General features: G+C 43.8%; 1 protein-coding gene across 6 annotated transcripts in view; it reads left to right on the forward strand.

Moving 5' to 3' along the window:
• Positions 1 to 21,854, forward strand: part of brca2 (BRCA2 DNA repair associated) — a 93,710-nt gene that overhangs the window by 56,693 nt on the left and 15,163 nt on the right. For all 6 annotated transcript variants that reach the window (XM_070892326.1, XM_070892330.1, XM_070892327.1 and 3 more), the window contains 5 exons: positions 1,571 to 2,016; positions 3,636 to 3,826; positions 5,728 to 5,915; positions 15,045 to 15,215; positions 20,152 to 20,551. In XM_070892326.1, coding sequence (XP_070748427.1) covers positions 1,571 to 2,016; positions 3,636 to 3,826; positions 5,728 to 5,915; positions 15,045 to 15,215; positions 20,152 to 20,551 — 1,396 coding nt within the window. The remainder of the gene's footprint in view (positions 1 to 1,570; positions 2,017 to 3,635; positions 3,827 to 5,727; positions 5,916 to 15,044; positions 15,216 to 20,151; positions 20,552 to 21,854) is intronic.

Genomic DNA, 21,854 nt, shown 5'->3' on the forward strand with positions numbered 1-21,854 from the left:
ACATTTATTGACCATCCCCTGTTGTCCTGAGAAGGTAGTGGTGGGCCTGTCTTGAACCGTTGGTAGAGGTTTGACGCAGCTTGCTAGGCCACTTTAGAGGGCAGTTAAGAGTCAACCACATTGGTGTGGGACTGGAGTCACAGGCCAGACCAGATGAGAAAGGTAGGTTTCCTTCCCTAAAGGACATTAATGAACCATATGGGTTTTTATGCCAATCCGATAGTTTCATGGTCACTTATACGGATACCAGCTTTTTATTTCCAGATTTTTTAAAAACTGAATTTGAATTCTCAAACTGCCATGGTGGGATTTGAACTTGCATTCTCTGGATTATTAGTCCAGGCTTCTGGGTTACAGGTCTAGTAACATAGCCACTACTCTATTGTAACCATTACTGTACCCTCTTTGCTCTTCTGTAAAAATAATCAAATGTGTGTATGTTGCTGTTTGAATTCTTTCTTTATTTTGTACCCCTGTGTTCTCTTTTTGTCTAGCTTCCTTTTTTGTCCAACTTTCATCTTTTGCCCCCTTTTACCTTCTCCAGTTGAGAGAGTGGTTGAAGACCTCCTGCCAGGCATTGGCCGTTGCTAATCTCTATGCATCCAATGGGGAAGCATGCAGGAGTGTTGGTAGTTGATTGGCCCATAGATTTTTCTTTTCTTTCCCGTGGAAGTGTACCTTAGACTCTATTTAGCACTTCCATACAACGGCATGATTGAGCTCAATAATTCATTGTTGTTCCATCATTTTGGGGCTCTTTTGTCTCTAGTTTTCAATTTTGGTTCTTATTTGTTAATGGCATCATTAGCACTGTAAAAGGCAAAATAACTTCCTAGTGATGAAACTGGAATCTTTTAAAATGCATGTTAAAATCTGCTGAGTTTAGAACTCATTATGCAGGCATAGAAGTTTTATGAATGCGCAAGATGATTCTGAATATATCATATTTAGTATGAATGTCCTTTTTGAGAATTTGACACCAGTTACTTCCAGTCCACAAAGCAGTACCTGCAGTAGACAGTGCCGTGCAGTTTTGTTGGTGGTACCTAGTCATGAAATTTACTAATTTGATTAGTATTGTGGAGTCAGATTTGTTATAGAGTCTTCAGTGTCAGCAGTTATACTTTTACATTGATTTTCCCTTTTTTTCAGAATTTGTGCTTTCTTTTTTGGGGAACTTGGGATGGTTCAGCCTGTGGACTTTTTCCGCAGAGCTCCTTATTACTATTCCTTAGTTAATCTTCTAGAAGACAGATTTGAACAAGAGGTTGTAGACAGTAATCTCTAGTTCATCATGCTACATCTCTAACCAACAGAAGCAAAAATGACTTTCTTTGGCATTTGGCAGTGAAAATCCTAGTTGAGGCTGAAATTTAAACTTGGGGTCAATTTGGGTGTTCAAAGGTACAATGTCAGTGCACCTTTCCTGGTAAATTCGAGTTTAAAAAAAAAATATATATAAAAGAGGTAGTCATCTTAGCAGGAACAATATTCTGTTTAAAAAAAAAACTTGCATTATAATCGTTCTGTTTCTAACTTTTTAAAATATCTATTGAAATATTTTTGACAGCATTTCAACCTGCATTCATCAACAATTGATTTCTCCTAATGTCACATTCCCTGTCCAAGAAAACTCAATTCAACATAATTTATGTCATCATGAAGTCAAGCTGCTAAAAGGACAAGCTGCAGTATTCATACCTCCATTCCAAAGGCACTCAGGTGATTACATGCAACAGAACAGCAGCAGACAGAGTACATCAAAGCCAGCAAAAGCTTTTGTCCCACCATTCAAAATTGTTCCAAATTCTACTCAAATGGGAAAGCAAGAGAATGTGAAGATTGTTAATTCTCCAATGCAAAGTAAAATTGGGATTTCTACAAAGGCCAGTAACTGCAATAGACATTCACAAGCTGATGGCACATTAAAAGATGATCCAATGATAGTCAGATGTCTTGAAGACAAACTCCAATCAATACCTGATACTTCAGAAGAATTTGAAGCTGATGCTGAAGGTATTCCTATTGTACTTGTAGATTATGGGGCCGAAATTTCCCTTTTCCTTAAGGCCTTTTAACACCGGAAATCGGCAGCCACGCTGCGGAGTGCATTGGCCGCCGACTTTTTGTGTAATGGCTGCCGACTTTTTGTGTAATGGCCGCCATTATCAAAATCCGCTCTTACGGTATTCCGGTGGTGACCTGCGCTTCCCCCCCCCCCCCCCATTGCTCCGCTGCTGCCGAACCGTGCTAAGTGCGTCATCACAGTACGCACTGCCAATGTCCCGTCCCCCCCCCGATGGGGAAATTCTGCCGTGAAAATCTTCCTCCCGCCGGACGGTGCCAAAACCGGCTTTTTCCCGATGGTGCACGCTGTGGCCTTCTGCAATGGCGGTGCGGCTCCCATTAAAGGGAAGGACAATTGCCGCTGCCGCCATGTTTTTTTTGTGGGCCGATTGCCATGTCCGGCTGACAATTATGCCCTGGGTTTGGCCGGGCCACCAACGGGCAATCTGGCACCCCTCTTGCCTCTTGGGTGCCAGGCCACTGGCCCGGCCAAAACCCTCCCTGGTGACCCAGTGGACCGAACTTTAGAAATCGCGTAGGCTCTCCCCTTTAAGTGAAGGGGAGAGCCGTGGTGATGCGGCGCCATGATGACATCATCAGCACTATGCTGATGAGTGACAGAGTCCTCCGCTCCACCCCAACTTCCGCCCCTCTTATACTTACCGCCCCATGTCCGCCCCCATTATGAGCGACTTCCGATCCACCTGAAAAAAAAAGCCAAAGAGCGGAATATCGCTCAAGAGGCTACCTCAACCACCGTGGCAATAGAAACGGGATGCATGCGCCCCATTTCGGGCCGGGGGGGAAGTGGGGCATTTCAGCCCCATAGTATTTGTCCTGCATTTTGTTTTAATTATTTAAACTAGGATAGTATTTTTCCATCACCTGCTTTTCATTAAATTGAGAAACCCACGGTGAATGGTCACGATTTACAGCACAGGCCTCATAAAGGGACAAGGTAAATGGGAAGTAATGATTAGTTAATACCAAGCTTGGATTTAAAAACCTGAAGATTGTAGGACGAGGGAAGAAAGAAGTTTCCCAGTTTTGAAGTCCTGGAAAAAAATTAATCCAAGTAAAGACCATGTGAAGTAAGTCTTCATTTCACCACAGTTGGAATTCAATAAGTTGCCCTTAAAGCTGGTTTTTGCTCAGTGAAAACCAAGGTTTTCTAAACATGCCCCATCTCTATGGGAATCAAGAGAAAGAAGAAGCAAAATAGGGTTTGAACTGGAGTATAAATAATAAAATTAAAGAATTAAAATTAGAATCAAAAATGGGAAAGGAAGAAAGTAAAGATGAGCCATACAGAATTTCAAGCGATTTAATTTTTTTTTAACATTTAATTAAATTTGTGAAGTGTTCAAAATGATTATATAAAAAGCTTTTTTCAGTGTCACAATGCATGAGCTTAGAATGAACAAAACCTGTTGGCCTTGTGAGATGGGAATGTCCCAGGACCTGTCAGCAGTCTTGGGGTAAGATGCTACATAGACATGCTCACTTGGTAATGAGTCTTTTTTGGTCTCCCTAAAAGGACCATAGTACTTCACTTTAATGTATTACAGGTTTCGCAAGAAGAGTTCAGAATTGGTGTTGTGCAAGGGATCTACAAGAAATTAGATTAATAAAGAAACGAAGGCAAACTATTCGTCCACAGCCAGGAAGCTTGTACAGGACTAAAACTTCTGGAGCATCAAGAATGTCTCTGCAAGCAGTAGCTGAAGGGAATGTCAGAACTTCTTTTACAAAAGAACAGGTACAAACTGCATTGAAATTATTTGATTTTGTTTAAATTCTAATATAAATTCATGTATTATGGACAACAATTCACAATACTCCTGAACACCAAATAAATGTTTGTGCTTATCACACTAAGGAATGTTAGCGCTAGGCCACGGAGCACTTGTTTAATTTAAACTTGTTCTTCTGGTATTGTAACTCACCCAGCCAAGCAACACTCAGTTGAATTTGAATTATTTGACTTTACTACCTTGTTTGTCAGATTATTCCAAATGATCAACCTTTGGATAAAGATTTTTGTTTCATATATCTATAATTCTCTGGTGCTATTGGCCTGACTTAACTTGAAGTAATATTCTGGATTCACATTATCTGTACTATACAATACAGTGATCCTCTCCGCCTCTGACTAAATCGTAGGTCTTGAGGTTCTCTAATTTTTTGTCCTTAACCTTTACACTAGGGATTATTCTTATTTGCAATTCTTTGTATCTGGATCGAATGCATATATATTCTTTTTGAAGTATGTTAACCAAAATAACCAAAACTGTACACAGAATTTGAACTGTACTCTGACCAGTGTATTATGAAGTCCAAGCATAATATATGCAGACATGTGCTTCACTGTGTTGAACATATATCCCCACATTCCACCTTTCCATTGCCCCTCCATTATCTTGACATTGAAAGTGATCAGATTTTGCTTAGATAGATTTTTTTGACTCCCTCATTTCTTTTCCCTTCAATGTATTTTGCTGCTTATTCTATATCCCATTACACAATACTTGATTATTAAAGGATAAATTCACAGGTCTCATGTTTGCAGTACTCAAAGGGAGTGTGGCTTGGAGATGGGGCTATAATACCATAGTGTCAATTCTGCAAACCACACTTCCTTTGAACATGGCTCCCCATTGGGTGTGTAGGGTTGGTGAATTTACCCTTGAGTTTAATTTTCCATTTGATTGTGTCAACTAAATATTTCTGTAGAACATTTAACTGCAACCCCCATCCCTACTGTGCTCCCTATTTTAGTGTTATCTACAAATATAATAGGATTACTACAATTGGTTTCTGTATCCAAATCATTAATATAAATAAGAAAAGGTATCTAATCACTGATCCTTGCAAAAAATCGATTCGGCAACTTCCTCCAGTCTGGTGTTGCCGAACTGACAAAAAAAAAGTAAATGGGCGCAGAAATGTGGGGAACTGAAGGAGGAGGAGGAGGAGCTGAAAAGCCCAATCAAGTATGAGTTGCTGATCTCAGTCATTACTAGCGCACAGACCAGAGTGTTAAGATAGAGAGGGGTAATCTGAGGATAATTCACTCAAAGCCACTCTTATAGGCCATCTAGTGATTGTCATGGCTGAGAAGCTTTGTAGAGACTCCTTATAGACTTCTCGTGTGTGGTGCTTAGACTGAGGAAACTTAAAGGAAAGGGGAAAACTAGTTAAAATTAAACTTGGGGAGGGACTTTATGAACATATTTTTTTCCAATTATTTATTTAATTGCACATTTGAGTTCAGAAATGACATATATCTAGTGCTGTTCTCAGTAGAAAAAGAACTGAGTTGCGTGTGCTTCATGGACCAGATTGCCACGTAGCCCGTGGTTGTAGTTTGGACACACCTGATTAAAAGCGTTTTATATGAGGTTACAAAGAGAACAGTGCAGTGATAGGATAGTAGGAAAGAGTTGTATAATTTATACTAAGGCCAGTATTACACTTGGATCAGAGGGACCTAAGCTAATGGATAATGTTTAAGAAGTATGGGGAAATGCTTGGTCCAAATCTTAATCAGACATTTTCTTCCAGTTTTCTTGCTCCCATTTCTTTTGCCTGGAAATAATTAAGAAATTAGAAAATATCAAATGGTTCAATAGTTTAAAAATGTTTCTTTATTTCCTCCAGTTATATATTTACGGAGTCAGCAAAAGTACTCTGTGGGTACGAGCAGAAAATGCAGAATCATTCCAGATCAACACTCGAGAATTTTTTAGTGAGGAACTATTTAAAGCTGGCAATGGCACGCAGCTTGCAGATGGGGGTTGGCTTATACCTGATGACAATGGGATGGCAGGGAAATCTGAATTCTACAGGTTAGAATATATGTATTGTTCAACCATTTGTTGCTGTACTATAAATTACAATGTATTTTAAATGCACTGTGACACGGTTTGATAGAATGCAAATACACTTCTGTGGTTATCTGCTCTGCAAATTTGCACTCTATCTGACGTGCTGTGGGGAACCTTCAAAGCAAAATTGGGGGGGGAAAATTCGAAAGAGAGAAAATCTGATGGTGAGACAACGTGTGCTGCCCCAACATCTCAAGAATGTATTGGCCAAGGCAGGGAAGTAAGTTGTTTGTCCACCCTGTTGGTCAGCGAATAGTGAGAGAAACTGTGAAAGGGGACAAAAATATAATTTAGTGTGCAAATTTGTATTTTGGAAGAAAGTATAGAACAGTACATTTGGAAAAGTGTCAGATGTGTACCTTTCTCCACCTATTGTATTTCATTTGAAATTCTGATTCCTATTTTACCCTCCTGCATAAGCCTTTTGCTGTTCATTTCTGGTCTATAATTGAGATGCATATGCACACACACACACGTTCAGATTGCATGTCATCAATGCACATAACTCCATTCCTACTATACTGCAAAGTTTGTGGGCTGAATTTTTGCCACCATTCTGCACCGTTTTTTTGGCATACGCTGTTTTTTTTGGAGCAGATGAAAATCTGCAAGTTTCACCCAAGTTTCTGTGCCATCCTAAAGTACATGTGTCCAATTCGGCCGGGGATAGGGGCGGGGGAGCATTAGGTCTGGGATATCAGCAGCCGGGGGGGGGGGGGGGGGGCATTCGGCCCGGGATAGCAGCGGCACCAGGGGGAGTGGGGGGGCATTGGGTCCGGGATATCAGCGGCTCGGGGGGCCATTCGGCCCAGGATAGTAGCAGCACCGATGGTTCTGACTGTAAATTCATATAAGCCACTGAAGAAAATTATTAGGTACATTGGTGCACTACAAATGTAATTAAGAGAACCTCTGGGATGCTTTTGAAATGTCTCAACCAGTCTTTCTGCCATATCTTTCTGGCCCATTACTTCGTCCACAGGGTCATAGTTGAGTTTATAAAGACATGAATCAATTTTTAAGAATTAGCCTCTTGAAATGCTTACACCTGTTAGGAAAATAAAAATTCTTGGGAAGAAAAAAATCAGCAATGTCACGACAGGATAAATTCAGCGGCACCGGGGAGGGGGGGGGGGCATTCGGCCCGGGATAGCAGCGGCACCGGGGTCATGCGCAGACCAGGGTGTGGTCCATGGACTAGGACATCAACCTTTTCCAGGGAGAGGGAAGGTGTGAGAGCTTTCTGTGAGTAGTTTTATTTTGTTTGCAACTAAGGAAAAACAATGGGGGCGATCCTAACAATGCCGCCTTTAGTAAGAGCATTTTGCATCATGGCTATGCAAAGGAGAAGATTAATGTCAACAATATCTAAGGAATCAGAGAGCTTGGAGAATGATGGCAGGGATCAGATGCATCAGATGTACAGGGAGAGGCGCTCATACCTGCACCTGAGTGAGGCAGACTGCATTCGCGGTCTGCGCTTTCGGAAGGAAGTGATCACCAAGATCTGCCAACTTATCAGGGCAGCCTAGAAGCGGGAGGAGGACTGCACTACCGAGAGGTTAACAGGCATCACTGAGGACATATGCTGCTTCTCGCAGCATGCGACACATAGCTGCATTCGACAGGTGACTGCTGTACTGTATGCCCGCAGGGACAACTTCAGCAAGTTCGCCATGATCACCCAGGCAATGCATGACAGGGCTGTGAGCTTCTCGAGGATTGCTGGCTTCCCCAAGGTACAGGGTGTGATTGACTGTACCCACATCATCTTGCGAGCACCTTTGAAAGATTGCGGTTTACAGGAACAGGAAAGGGCTCCACTCAGTAAATGTCCAGCTGATCATGGCAGTTGATGCCAGATACCCAGGGAGCACCCATGCTGCTTTCATCTTATGCAAGAGTGCTATATCTGCCATTTTTCAGCAGCAGCCAGAAGGGCAGAGCTGGCTGCTGGGGGACAAAGGTTATGAACTCGCCACCTGGTTCAAGACCCCCCCTACGCAATACCCGGACAGAAGAGCGTCAGTACAACATGTTCCACATAACCACGCACAGTATCATTGAGAGGATAATTGGAATACTAAAGCAGCGTTTACGATGCTTGGACCACTCTGGAGGCTACCTGCAATACGCCCCTGAGATGATCGGTCAGTTCACTGTCGTGTGCTGCATGCTGCACAACTTAGCCATAGAAACATAGAAAATAGTTGCAGGAGTAGGCCATTCGGCCCTTTGAGCCTGCACAGCCATTCAATAAGATCATGGCTGATCATTCCTCAGTACCCCTTTCCTGCTTTCTCTCCATACCCCTTGATCCCCTTAGCCGTAAGGGCCATATCTAACTCCATCTTGAATATATCCAATGAACTGGCATCAACAACTTTCTGCGCAGGGAATTCCACAGGTTAACAACTCTCTGAGTGAAGACGTTTCTCCTCATCTCAGTCCTAAATGGTCTACCCCTTATCCTAAAACTACGTCCCCTGGTTCTGGACTTCCCCAACATCGGGAACATTCTTCCCGCATCTAACCTGTCCAGTCCCGTCAGAATCTTATATGTTTCTATGAGATCTTCTCTCATCCTTCTAAATTCCAGTGAATAAAGGCACAATTGATTCAGTCTCTCCTCATATGACAGTCCAGCCACCCCTGGAATCAGTCTGGTGAACCTTCGCTGCACTCCCTCAATAGCAAGAATGTCCTTCCTCAGATTAGGAGACCAAAACTGTACACAATATTCCAGGTGGGGCCTCACCAAGGCCCTGTACAACTGCAGTAAGACCTCCCTGCTCCTATTGTCAAATCCCTTAGCTATGAAGGCAAACATACCATTTGCCGCCTTCACCGCCTGATGTACCTGCATGCCCACTTTCAGTGACTGGTGAACCATGAAACCTAGGTCTCGTTGCCGCTCCCCTTTTCTTAATCTGCCGCCATCCAGATAATAATCTGCCTTCGTGTTTTTGCCCCCAAAATGGATAACCTCACATTTATCCACATTAGACTGCATCTGCCATGCATTTGCCCACTCACCTAACCTGTCCAAGTCACCCTGCAGCCGCTTAGCGTCCTCCTCACAGCTCACACCGCCACACAGTTTAGTGTCATCTGCAAACTTGGAGATATTACACTCAATTCCTTCATCTAAATCGTTAATGCATATTGTAAAGAGCTGGGGTCCCAGCACTGAGCCCTGCGGCACTCCACTAGTCACTGCCTGTCATTCTGAAAAGGACCCATTTATCCCGACTTTCTGCTTCCTGTCTGCTAACCAGTTCTCCGTCCATGTCAGTACATTACCCCCAATACCATGTGCTTTGATTTTGCACACCAATCTCTTGTGCGGGATCTTGTCAAAAGCCTTTTGAAAGTCCAAATACACCACATCTACTGGTTCTCCCTTGTTCAATCTGCTCGTTACATCCTCAAAAAATTCCAGAAGATTTGTCAAACATGATTTCCCTTTCATAAATCCATGCTGACTTGGTCCGATCCTTTCCAAATGTGCTGCTATTTCATCCTTCATGATTGATTCCAACATTTTCCCCACTACTGATGTCAGGCTAACCGGTCTATAATTACCCGTTTTTTCTCTCCCTCCTTTTTTAAAAAGTGGTGTTACATTAGCTGCCCTCCAGTCCATAGGGACTGATCCAGAGTCGATAGATTGTTGGAAAATGATCACCAATGCATCCACTATTTCTAGGACCACTTCCTTAAGTACTCTGGGATGCAGACTATCAGGCCCCGGGGAATTATCGGCCTTCAATCCCATCAATTTCTCTAACACAATTTCTCGCCTAATAAGGATATCCTTCAGTTCCTCCTTCTAACTAGACCCTCGGTCCCCTAGTACAATCGGAAGGTTATTTGTGTCTTTCTTCGTAAAGACAGAACCAAAGTATTTGTTCAATTGGTCTGCCATTTCTTTGTTCCCCATTATACATTCACCTGAATCCGACTGCAAGGGTCCTACGTTTGTCTTCACTACTCTTTTTCTCTTCACATATTTATAGAAGCTTTTGCAGTCAGTTTTTATATTCCCTGCAAGCTTCCTCTTGTACTCTATTTTCCCCCTCTTAATTAAACCCTTAGTCTCCCTCTGTTGAATTCTAAATTTCTCCCAGTCCTCGGGTTTGTTGCTTTTTCTAGCCAAATTATATGCCTCTTCCTTGGCTTTAACACTATCCTTAATTTCCTTTGTTAGCCATGGTTAAGCCACCTTCCCCGTTTTATTTTTACTCCAGACAGGGATGTACAATTGCTGAAGTTCATCCATGTGATCTTTAAATGTTTGCCATTGCTTATCCACCGTCAACCCTTTAAGTATCCTTTGCCAGTCTATTCTAGCCAATTCACGCCTCAAACCATCGAAGTTACCTTTCCTTAAGTTCAGGACCCTAGTTTCCGAATTAACTGTGTCACTCTCCATCTTAATAAAGAATTCTACCATATTGTGGTCATTCTTCCCCAAGAGGCCTCGCACAACAAGATTGCTAATTAGTCCCTTCTCATTACACATCACCCAGCCTAGGATGGGCAGCTCTCTAGTTGGTTCCTCAACATATTGGTCTAGAAAACCATCCCTAAAACGCTCCAGGAAATCCTCCTCCACTGCAATGCTACCAGTTTGGTTAGCCCAATCAATATGAAGATTAAAGTCGCCCGTGATAACTTCCGAACCTTTATTGCACACACCCCTTATTTCTTGTTTGATGCTGTCCCCAACCTCAATACTACTATTTGGTGGTCTGTACACAACTCCCACTAGCGTTTTCTGCCCTTTGGAATTCCGCAGCTCCACCCATATCGATTCCACATCATCCAGGCTAATGTCCCTCCTTACTATTGCATTAATTTCCTCTCTAACCAGCGACGCCACCCCGCTTCCTTTTCCTTTCTGTCTATCCTTCCTAAATGCTGAATACCCTTGGATGTTGTGTTCCCAGCCTTGGTCACCCTGGAGCCATGTCTCCGTGATGCCAATTACATCATACCCGTTAACTGCTATCTGCGCAGTTAATTCGTCCACCTTCTTCCGAATACACCTCGCATTGAGGCACAGAGCCTTCAGGCTTGTCTTCTTAACACACTTTGCCCGTTTAGAATTATGCTGTAATGTGGCCTTTTTTGTCTTTTGCCTTGGGGTTTCTCTGCCCTCCACTTTTACTATTCTCCTTTCTATCTTTTGCTTCTGACTCCATTTTATTTCCCTCTGTCTCCCTGCATAGGTTCCCGTTCCCCTGCCAGATTAGTTTAACTCCTCCCCAACAGCACTAGCAATCACTCCCCCTAGGACATTGGTTCCGGTCCTGCCCAGGTCCAGATTGTCCGGTTTGTACTGGTTCCACCTCCCCCAGAACCGGTTCCAATGCCTGAGGAATTTGAATCCCTCTCTTCTGCACCACTGCTCAAGCCACGTATTCATCTGAGCTATCCTGCGATTCCAACTCTGACTAGCACGTGGCACTGGTCGCAATCCTGAGATTACTACTTTTGAGGTCCTACTTTTTAATTTAACTCCTAGCTCCCTAAATTAATCTCGTAGGACCTCATCCCGTTTTTTACCTATATCGTTGGTACCTATATGCACCACGACAACTGGCTGTTCACCCTCCCTTTTCAGAATGTCCTGCACCCGCTCCAAGACATCCTTGACCCTTGCACCAGGGAGGCAACATACCATCCTGGAGTCTCGGTTGCGGCCGCAGAAACGCCTATCTATTCCCCTTACAATTGAATCCCCTATCACTATCGCGCTCCCACTCTTTTTCCTGCCCTCCTGTGCAGCAGAGCCAGTCACGGTGCCTTGAACTTGGTTGCTGCTGCCCTCCCTTGATGAGTCATCCCCCTCAACAGTACCCAAAGCGGTGTATCTGTTTTGCAGGGGGATGACCGCAGGGGACCCCTGCACTACCTTCTTTGCACTGCTCTTCCTGTTGGTCTTCCATTCCCTATCTGGCTGTGTACCCTTTTCCTGCGGTAAGACCAACTCATAAATGTGTTATTCACATCATTCTCAGCATCGTGGATGCTCCAGAGTGAATCCACCCACAGCTCCAGTGCCGCAATGCGGTCTGTCAGGATCTGCAGGCGGATACACTTCCCGCACATATAGTTGTCAGGGACACCGGAAGCGTCCCTGACTTTCCACATATTACAGGAGGAGCATAACGCGTGTCCAAGCTCTCCTGCCATGACGTAACCCTTAGATTAACATCATGAGGCAACAGCCTCAGGCGAGAGGGGGAGATGAGGAGGATGACGCCGAGCAGGATGAGGAGGAGGATGACGAGCATCAGGAGGAGAAGGAGCAGCAGCAGGAGGAAGCCATGCCACCACCTCAACCCACAGGACGACGACGGCGGAGGTGGGGGGCCCCTCGTGCGCCGATAGCCCATTGCAAGAGCCTTGCATCAGCGGCTAATCCTTGAACGCTTTGCTGCATGAAGGCTAAGCGACATGTTTGATCATTCACCATATTGACTGTTGCGTTAATTTAAAGAATAATGTTCATGATTCTGGTTTAATTGAAAAAAGAATTATGTTTATTAAACATTTTTACACTTGTAATCAACTTTAATCAAAATATTTTTGCTACATACTTTAAACTTTTCCATGAAGATCACTTTCAAACTTTAAGCTTTTCAAGTTACATTACTGACAAACTTTAAACTTTTCAATTAAGATCAGTTAAATAATAACAAGAACAACAACACCAGCAAACAAACTTTTGCTGCAGCTAGCTTTCCTCCCCCTTATTCTAAGACCACCAGCCGCGCCTGCCCTTGTTGCCTTTACCCTTGGCCGGTGGCGCAGGTCTTCTCCCGCTGGAACCAAGTTGCTTTTTTCGAGCATCTCCAGGACAGCGTATTTCTTGTTGGCGGGTGTGGGCAGACCTAAGAGACAGCATTGTGGCAGGCCCGGCTTGGGCCTCTTTAGCCTCTTCTTCAGCCTGTGGATGAACTGGCGGACACTACCTGAGGTTGGTCTGGGGATTGGAGTGTGAGTGGCAGCAGGTGATTCAGTCATTCGCCACTGGGCAATGAGAGACTGGCTGTGTTCCCTTATTGCAGCAGCTACCTCCGACATTCCCTCCCTAATTTGCCCCGACAGCGTATCAGCTACCTCTGACTTTCCCTGCCTAATCTGCCCCAACACTCCTGAGAGTGTTGTTACTTCTGACGACAATCCCGCTATCTCATGACCCACCCCACCCATGGTGTCCAGGAGTGATTGGGTAAGATCAATGCTCGCCCCACTCATTGCCATGAGTTGAACCACGTCTGCTGTGAGGCGCCGGCCCCCGAGGGAGGTTCCGGGGTTTGGCGCCAATGAGGAATTCCGTCCGGACGGGGGTCAGTTCGGACGGGATCTCCCCACGTGCTTGAGCCTCCTCGATGCACCTAACGGAGTCAGGGCCCAGAGCTGTTTTTAGCGACTCGATGGCATCGGCCGCGTGGCGGACGTTGGCAGAATTTAGGCGCCGCGCCAGCGTGTCTGGCGCCATCCAGCCCGCTCCTCCGCCATCGAGCAGGTCCCTGACCCTGGTCACCTCACCAGCCACAGCCCTCTCTTCCGACCGCCACATAAAACCTCGGCCGTGGAGGTACGGATTCCCGAGCAGCGGTTCCTGCAGGACGGCCGCCACTCCAGCCGGCGGAGAGCTGCGCTTGGTGGAGACTTTGTTCCAGACCCTGATGAGTTCCCTATAAAAGACAGGCAGCTCCCGGAGGGCGGTCCTGGCACCCCCCAAGTTCACAAACAGGAGCTGCGTGTCATAATTGAGGTCGCGCTGCTGGCGGAAGAAATACCTCGCCAGAGCACACCACCTAGGAGGGGGCTCGACGTAAAGGTATCTCTGCAGGGTCTGAAGACCCTTGTGCATGAATCCCAAAAAGTTAGTTTGCAGGTGCAGCAGGTAATCAGGAAGGCGAATGGAATGTTGGCCTTCATTGCGAGAGGGATGGAGTACAAAAGCAGGGAGGTCCTGCTGCAACTGTACAGGGTATTGGTGAGGCCGCACCTGGAGTACTTCGTGCAGTTTTGGTCACCTTACTTAAGGAAGGATATACTGGCTTTGGAGGGGGTACAGAGACGATTCACTAGGCTGATTCTGGAGATGAGGGGGTTACCTTATGATGATAGATTGAGTAGACTGGGTCTTTACTCGTTGGAGTTCAGAAGGATGAGGGGTGATCTTATAGAAACATTTAAAATAATGAAAGGGATAGACAAAATAGAGGCAGAGAGGTTGTTTCCACTGGTCGGGGAGACTAGAACTAGGGGGCACAGCCTCAAAATACAGGGGAGCCAATTTAAAACCAAGTTGCGAAGGAATTTCTTCTCCCAGAGGTTTGGGAATCTGTGGAATTCTATGCCCAGGGAAGCAGTTGAGGCTAGCTCATTGAATGTATTCAAATCACAGATCGACCGATTTTTAACCAATAAGGGAATTAAGGGTTATGGGGAGCGGGTGGGTAAGTGGAGCTGAGTCCACGGCCAGATCAGCCATGATCTTGTTGAGTTGCGGAGCAGGCTCGAGGGGCTAGATGGCCTACTCCTGTTCCTAATTCTTATGTTCTTATGTTCTTACATCTCCAATAATCGCAAATGGAACTTACACATTTCCTCCATTACTAAAGCTGTTTCTAAGCAATTCACTTTCTTCACAAAGCCCAAGTCTGTCCAAAATCTGAGTATTTCCATTTTTAGGGCAACTCTTCTAAGACCTCTTTTTCACTTTTGTACAGGTTACAAGAAAATTCTGCTGTGCTTATTCATTAGCCTTCTAGCGTGTGCTCTTGTTTTCTCTCCCATTTTCTGTTGCAAACTTTGCTGTCACTATTGAAACTGATATTAAGGAAACTTCTTTAGTCAAAGAGCAAATGCAAGGAATAATCATGCTTAGAGAGTAATAGAGGCTGAAACATTAGGTGGGCTCGAAATGCAGCAGGATACTAATGGAAGAGTTACAAGAGGGATAAAAATGCCTTTTGTTGCTGTACACTTTTCTATGGTTCTTGTAGAGAAAACTCACATTAGATGTGCTGTAATTTGATCAGCAATATTCATGTTTTTCCCCAGAGCTCTTCTAGATACTCCTGGTGTAGATCCAAAGCTAATCAGTGAAGCTTGGACCTGCAACCATTACAAGTGGTTAGTGTGGAAACTTGCAGCTATGGAGATAGCTTTCCCCAAAGAGTTTGGCAGCAGATGCCTAACACCAGAAACAATACTTTTGCAACTTAAATACAGGTATAGTCTACTTCACTGTCTTATTTCTTAACATGTAATTCTCTTTATTTATAGTTGGTTTGATTTTTTTCTCCTTAGGCTGTTTTGAAATTCTGCTGCCTGTATTCTAACTTGCACCAAGCCCCATTCACCGACGTTGGCTCCTGGTCCGCACTGTCTCAATTTTAAAATTCTCATCATTACCTTCAAATCCCTCCATGGCCTCTCCCCTCCCTATCTCTGTAACCTCTTCCAGCCCTACAACACTTCGACATCTCTGCGCTCCTCTAATTCCGACCTCTTGTGCACCCACGATTTTAATCGCCCCACCAGTGGCGGCTGTGCCTTCAGCTGCTTAGGCCCAAAGCTCTGGAATTCCCTCCCTAAACCTCGCCGCCTCTCTACCTCCCTCCTCCATTAAGATGCTCCTTAAAACCTACCTCTTTGACCAAGCTTTTGGTCATCTGTCCTTATGTGGCTCAGCGTCAAATTTGGTTTGATAATGCTCCTGGGGATGCTTTACTTATTTATAAAGGCACTATATAAATGTAAGTTGTTGTAAGCTGAATCTTGTCATGCCATTCCATATTCTATCAGATAACTTTTGTAATTTTTCCTGAATACCTCTGTCTAAAAAGGGGAAAATCAGTTATAGACTTTGAAGAAAGAACTTGCATTTATGTAGCACCTTATTGTGCCCTCGGGATGTTCCAAAGCACTTCCTCAAAGGTAGAAATCTCAGCATTGCTAGCAGTGCCACGTGCTAGTCCGAGTAGGAATTGCAGGATAGCTAAGATGAATATGTGGCTTGAGGAGTGGTGTAGAAGAGAGGAATTCAAATTCCTGGGACATTGAAAGTGGTTCTGGGGGAGGTGCTACCAGTACAAGCCGGGCGGGTCTGCACTGTCCGAGGGGGAGTGTTTTCTAGTGCTGTTGGGGAGGTGTTAAACTAATATGGCAGGGGAATGGGGACCTATGCAGGGAGACAGAGGGAAGTAGAATGGGGGCAGAAGTAAAAGATAGAAAGAAGAAAAGTAAAAGTGGAGGGCAGAGAAACGCAAGGCGTAAATCAAAAAGGGCCACATTACAGCAAAATTCGAAAGGGGCAAAGTGTTAAAAAGACAAGCCTGAAGGCTCTGTGCCTCAATGCGAGGAGTATTCGTAATAAGATGGATGAATGAACTGCGTAGGCAGCAATTAACGAATATGATATAATTGGCATCACGGAGACATGGCTCCAGGGTGACCAAGGCTGGGAACTCAACATCCAGGGGTATTCAACATTCAGGAAGGATAGACAGAAAGGAAAAAGAGGTGGGGTAGCGTGCTGGTTAAAGAGGAAATTAACGCAATAGTAAGGAAGGACATTCGCTTGGAGGATGTGAAATCTGTATAGGTGGAGCTGCGGAATACCAAAGGGCAGAAAACGCTAGTGGGAATTGTGTACAGACCACCAAACAGTAGTAGTGACGTTGGGGACAGCATCAAACAAGAAATTAGGGATGCGTGCAATAAAGGTACAGCAGTTATCATGGGTGACTGTAATCTACATATAGATTGGGCTAATCAAACTGGTAGCAATACGGTGGAGGAGGATTTCCTGGAGTGTATTCGGGATGGTTTTCTAGACCAATATGTCGAGGAACCAACCAAAGAGCAGGCCATCCTAGACTGGGTGATGTGTAATGAGAAAGAACTAATCAGCAATCTTGTTCTGCGAGGCCCCTTGGGGAAGAGTGACCATAATATGGTAGAATTCTTTATTAAGATGGAGAGTGACACAGTTAATTCAGTGACTAAGGACTTAACTTAAGAAAAGATAACTTCGATGGTATGAGACGTGAATTGGCTAGAATAGACTGGCGAATGATACTTAACGGGCTGACGGTGGCTAGGCAATGGCAAACATTTAAAGATTACATGGATGAACTTTAACAATTGTACATCCCTGTCTGGAGTAAAATTAAAATGGGGAAGGTGGCTCAACCGTGGCTAACAAAGGAAATTAAGAATAGTGTTAAATCCAAGGAAGAGGCATATAAATTGGCCAGAAAAAGCAGCAAACCTGAGGACTGGGAGAAATTTAGAATTCAGCAGAGGAGGACAAAGGGTTTAATTAGGATGGGGAAAATAGAGCGTGAGAGGAAGCTTGCTGGGAACATAAAAATTGACTGCAAAAGTTTCTATAGATATGTGAAGAGAAAAAGATTAGTGAAGACAAACGTAGGTCCCTTGCAGTCAGAATCAGGTGAATTTATAATGGGGAACAAAGAAATGGCTGACCAGTTGAACAAATACTTTGGTTCTGTCTTCACGAAGATGGACACAAATAACCTTCCAGAAATACTAGGGGACCTAGGGTCTAGTGAGAAGGAAGAACTGAAGGAAAATCCTTATTAGTCAGGAAATTGTGTTAGGGAAATTGATGGGATTGAAGGCCGATAATTCCCCAGGGCCTGATTGTCTGCATCCCAGAGAACTTGACCCTAGAAATAGCGGATGCATTGGTGATCATTTTCCAACAGTCTATCGACTCTGGATCAGTTTTTATGGACAGGAGGGTAGCTAATGTATCGCCACTTTTTAAAAAAGGAGGGAGAGAGAAAACTGGTAATTACAGACTGGTTAGCCTGACATCAGTAATGGGGAAAATATTGGAATCAATTATTAAAGATGAAATAGCAACGCATTTGGAAAGCAGTGACAGGATCAGTCCAAGTCGGCATGGATTTATGAAAGGGAAATCATGCTTGACAAATCTTCTAGAATTTTTTGAGGATGTAACTAGTGGAGTGGACAAGGGAGAACCAGTCGATGTGGTGTATTTGGACTTTCAAAAGGCTTTTGACAAGGTCCCACACAAGAGATTAGTGTGCAAAATTAAAGCACATGGTATTGGGGGTAATGTACTGACGTGGATAGAGAACTGGTTGGCAGAGAGGAAGCAGAGAGTCGGGATAAACGGGTCCTTATCAGAATGGCAGGCAGTGACTAGTGGGGTGCTGCACTATTTACAAAATACATCAATAATTTAGATGAAGGAATTGAGTGTAATATCTCCAAGTTTGCAGATGACACTTAGCTGGGTGGCGGTGTGAGCTGTGAGGAGGATGCTAAGAGGCTGCAGGGTGACTTGGACAGGTTAGGTGAGTGGGCAAATGCATGGCAGATGCAGTATAATGTGGCTAAATGTGAGTTATCCACTTTGATGGCAAAAACACGAAGGCAGAATGTTATCTGAATGGCGGCAGATTAGGAAAAGGGGAGGTGCAACGAGACCTGGGTGTCATGGTACATCAGCCATTGAAAGTTGGCATGCAGGTACAGCAGGCGGTGAAGATGGCAAATGGTATGTTGGCCTTCATAGCTAGGGGATTTGAGTATAGGAGCAGGGAGGTCTTACTGCAGTTGTACAGGGCCTTGGTAAGGCCTCACCCAGAATATTAGTTTTGGTCTCCTAATCTGAGGAAGGACGTTCTTGCTATTGAGAGAGTGCAGCGAAGGTTCACCAGACTGACTCCCAGGATGGCAGGACTGACATATGAGGAGAGAATGGATCGACTGGGCCTGTATTCACTGGAGTTTAGAAGGATGAGAGGGGATCTCATAGAACCATATAAAATTCTGACGGGACTGGACTGGTTAGATGCAGGAAGAATGTTCCTGATGTTGGGGAAGTCCAGAACCAGAGGACACAGTCCAAGGATAATGGGTAAACCATTTAGGACTGAGGTGAGGAGAAACTTCTTCACTGAGAGTTGTTAACCTGTGGAATTATTTACCGCAAAGAGTTGTTGATGCCAGGTCATTGGATATATTCAAGAGGGAGTTAGATATGGCCCTTACGGCTAAAGGGATCAAGGGGTATGGAGAGAAAGCAGGAAAGGGGTACTGAGGTGAATGATCAGCCGTGATCTTATTGAATGGTGGTGCAGGCTCGAAGGGCCGAATGGCCTACTCCTGCACCTGTTTTCTATGTTTCTATCCAATTACTTACTCTTGAAGAGGAGTCATTGTTATGTAGAAGCAAGAGAAATTCACTATAGTTTGAAGGTGTGCCGTTTGAACTGTTTATGGTATGTGCAATAATGGTGAAACAAATAAATAACCATCCCTGAGTGTAAGTTTAAGTGGTCTAAAGCAGGGTCTAATCGACTACTAAAATAGCTATAGATAGGTGGATGGTATTAGTTTAATAAATCGCATTCCATTAGGAAACTTTACTCTTTATATGGTCCTTTAGAATTGGTATTCGTCTGTACCCCATGGTACCTTAAGAGGGCCAGAAGTAATGATCAAAATGAATCTGAATACATGTTTCACTTTACCCCTACTTGTAACCGAGAGTGGGAATCGGATGGGTGGGGAAGGTTTGCGCAAGTGAAGTGTAAACCTAACTAAAATCACAAGCAACATCCGCTGTCACAATGGTCATGATGCTTCATCCCTCTTCCTTGTTCTCAATCTCTCCCACATCCTCCTCCATTGCCTTTCCTCCATTATCCAGCCTCATGGGATTGCTCTTGCATGATTCCACTCCTACCTATCCGAATGCAGGCAGAGTATCTCCAGCTTGTGTTCCCATCCATACATCACTTCAGTATGTGATTGACTCGGCTACAATAGCAACTTGTGGCCATGCATTCCATGTTTCTAGTATTCCTTTGCTTGAAAACATTTTTGCTAAACTCCCTCTTTGTTCTTCCAGCATGTGAAGAGGCAGTATATAATGCAAGTTTGTTCTTTTAGACTCCTCTTCTTTACTCCTAAATTTATATTCCCTTCTTTAATAAAATATCTTTGAAGTTGATGCCCTCTAAGTTTTAATTTGAAGGGATGCATTTTGAATAAGTGTTTTTATTTTGAAGGATGAATTTTCTGAGTAAATGCAAGTTGAAAATGTTAAAATTGTGCAAATATAACTTTCTAATTAAAACTTAAAATGTTGGCATTATAGGTATGATGTGGAGATTGATCAGTGTCATCGATCTGCCTTCAAAAAAATTATGGAGAGGGATGACGTAGCAGCAAAAACACTTGTGGTTTGTGTATCTAAAATAATATCAATGGGTACAAAATCATTCCAAAATAACCATAATCCTGATGATCCAGTTAAACAGTCCAAAACTGTAACTGAAAAGACTGTCATAGAAACAAAGAAGGATATGACCTTAGGAGTTATTGAAGTCACTGATGGATGGTATGGCATTAAGGCCCTTCTGGATCTTCCACTCACAACACTGTTACTGAAAAGAAGACTTGTAGTTGGTCAAAAGATCATTGTGCATGGGGCAGAACTGATAGGGTCACAGGATGCGTGTACACCCCTAGAAGCTCCGGAATCACTCATGATAAAGGTAAGGATAAAAGAATGAGTAAACAACGATGACTGAACAAATTGTTACAATAATTAATTTATTTGATGTTGTTTTATGTGGCACATTTCTCAGTGGTTTTTCTTTTTGTGGGAGGACGGTAGTGTCACTCTTTTTCTACAATTTTATACTATTCATCCAGCTAGCCCGATACCTCTGTAACTGTCTGTCATATTGCCCTGGCATCGAGCCACGAGGGGGAGCCTAGATGCATCTAGCCACTAGTTATGTGCCTCCTCTCTTATCTTGTCTCAGGTCACTACGGCCTCTGTTCAGCACAGTTCACATCAGGAACAAAGAAGAGCAGGATTCCTGGCTCTGTGTCTCCATTGTGCCAATTCTGTTTTGTTTATCAATCTTATCTCTATTAATTATGGATCTCACTGGGTTGCAATCTTTTGTTACAAAGATGCCGGAATTATTTTTTGGTATGCTCAATGTGGAATTTCAATATTTTACTGAAATGGCATGATAGATTTGCCGCTTTCCAAGCTGAACAAGATGTTTTGGATCACGGAAGTATGTGTTTATGTGATCATCCAGAAACAAAGCATAGATGCATTTAAGGGGAAACTAGATAAACACTGGGGAGAAAGGAATAGAACAATAGGTTGATTGGTTAATGAAGTAGGATGGGAGGAGGCTCATGTGGAACATAAACACCGGCATAGACCAGTTAGGCTGAATGACCTGTTTCTGTGTGGAACATTCTATGTAATTCATAGGAACTGGAGTAGGCCATTCAGCCCCTTGAGTATGTTCCACCATTCAATTGGAATATGGCTGATCTATACCTCAGCTTCATTTAACCACATTTGCTCCATGACGCTTGATACCCTTACCTAACAAAAATCTGTTGATCTTGGTCTTGAACATTTCAATTGACCCAGAATCTGCGACCTTTAGGGAAAGAGAATTCTAGATTTCCATTGTCCGTTGTGTGTAAAAGTGTTTCCTGATTTCACTTCTAAATCGCCTAGCTCATTGTCATGTATGTATGCTTGGATTTACTAGCCACCAGGTGGCGCCACTGTCGGAGGTCATTGGGCAGTGCGCACGTGTATGTGGCCCAGGTATAAAAGGTCAACCATCTTGTAATGTAATCACTTTGGGCCCTAATAAAGTCGAGCCAGGTTTGTACCTGTTCGGAGTTTACAGTATTCAGCCTATTGAGTTATTGCATACACAACACTCATGACAATTTGTGCAGCTCATAACATTTCTTATATTTGGTTTCTGACTCATTTCACAGTTACAATACTGAATTAACCATTTTGGTTTTTAC

The sequence above is a fragment of the Pristiophorus japonicus genome, chromosome 10, assembly GCF_044704955.1.
Source record: "Pristiophorus japonicus isolate sPriJap1 chromosome 10, sPriJap1.hap1, whole genome shotgun sequence".
Taxonomy (NCBI): Eukaryota; Metazoa; Chordata; class Chondrichthyes; family Pristiophoridae; genus Pristiophorus; species Pristiophorus japonicus.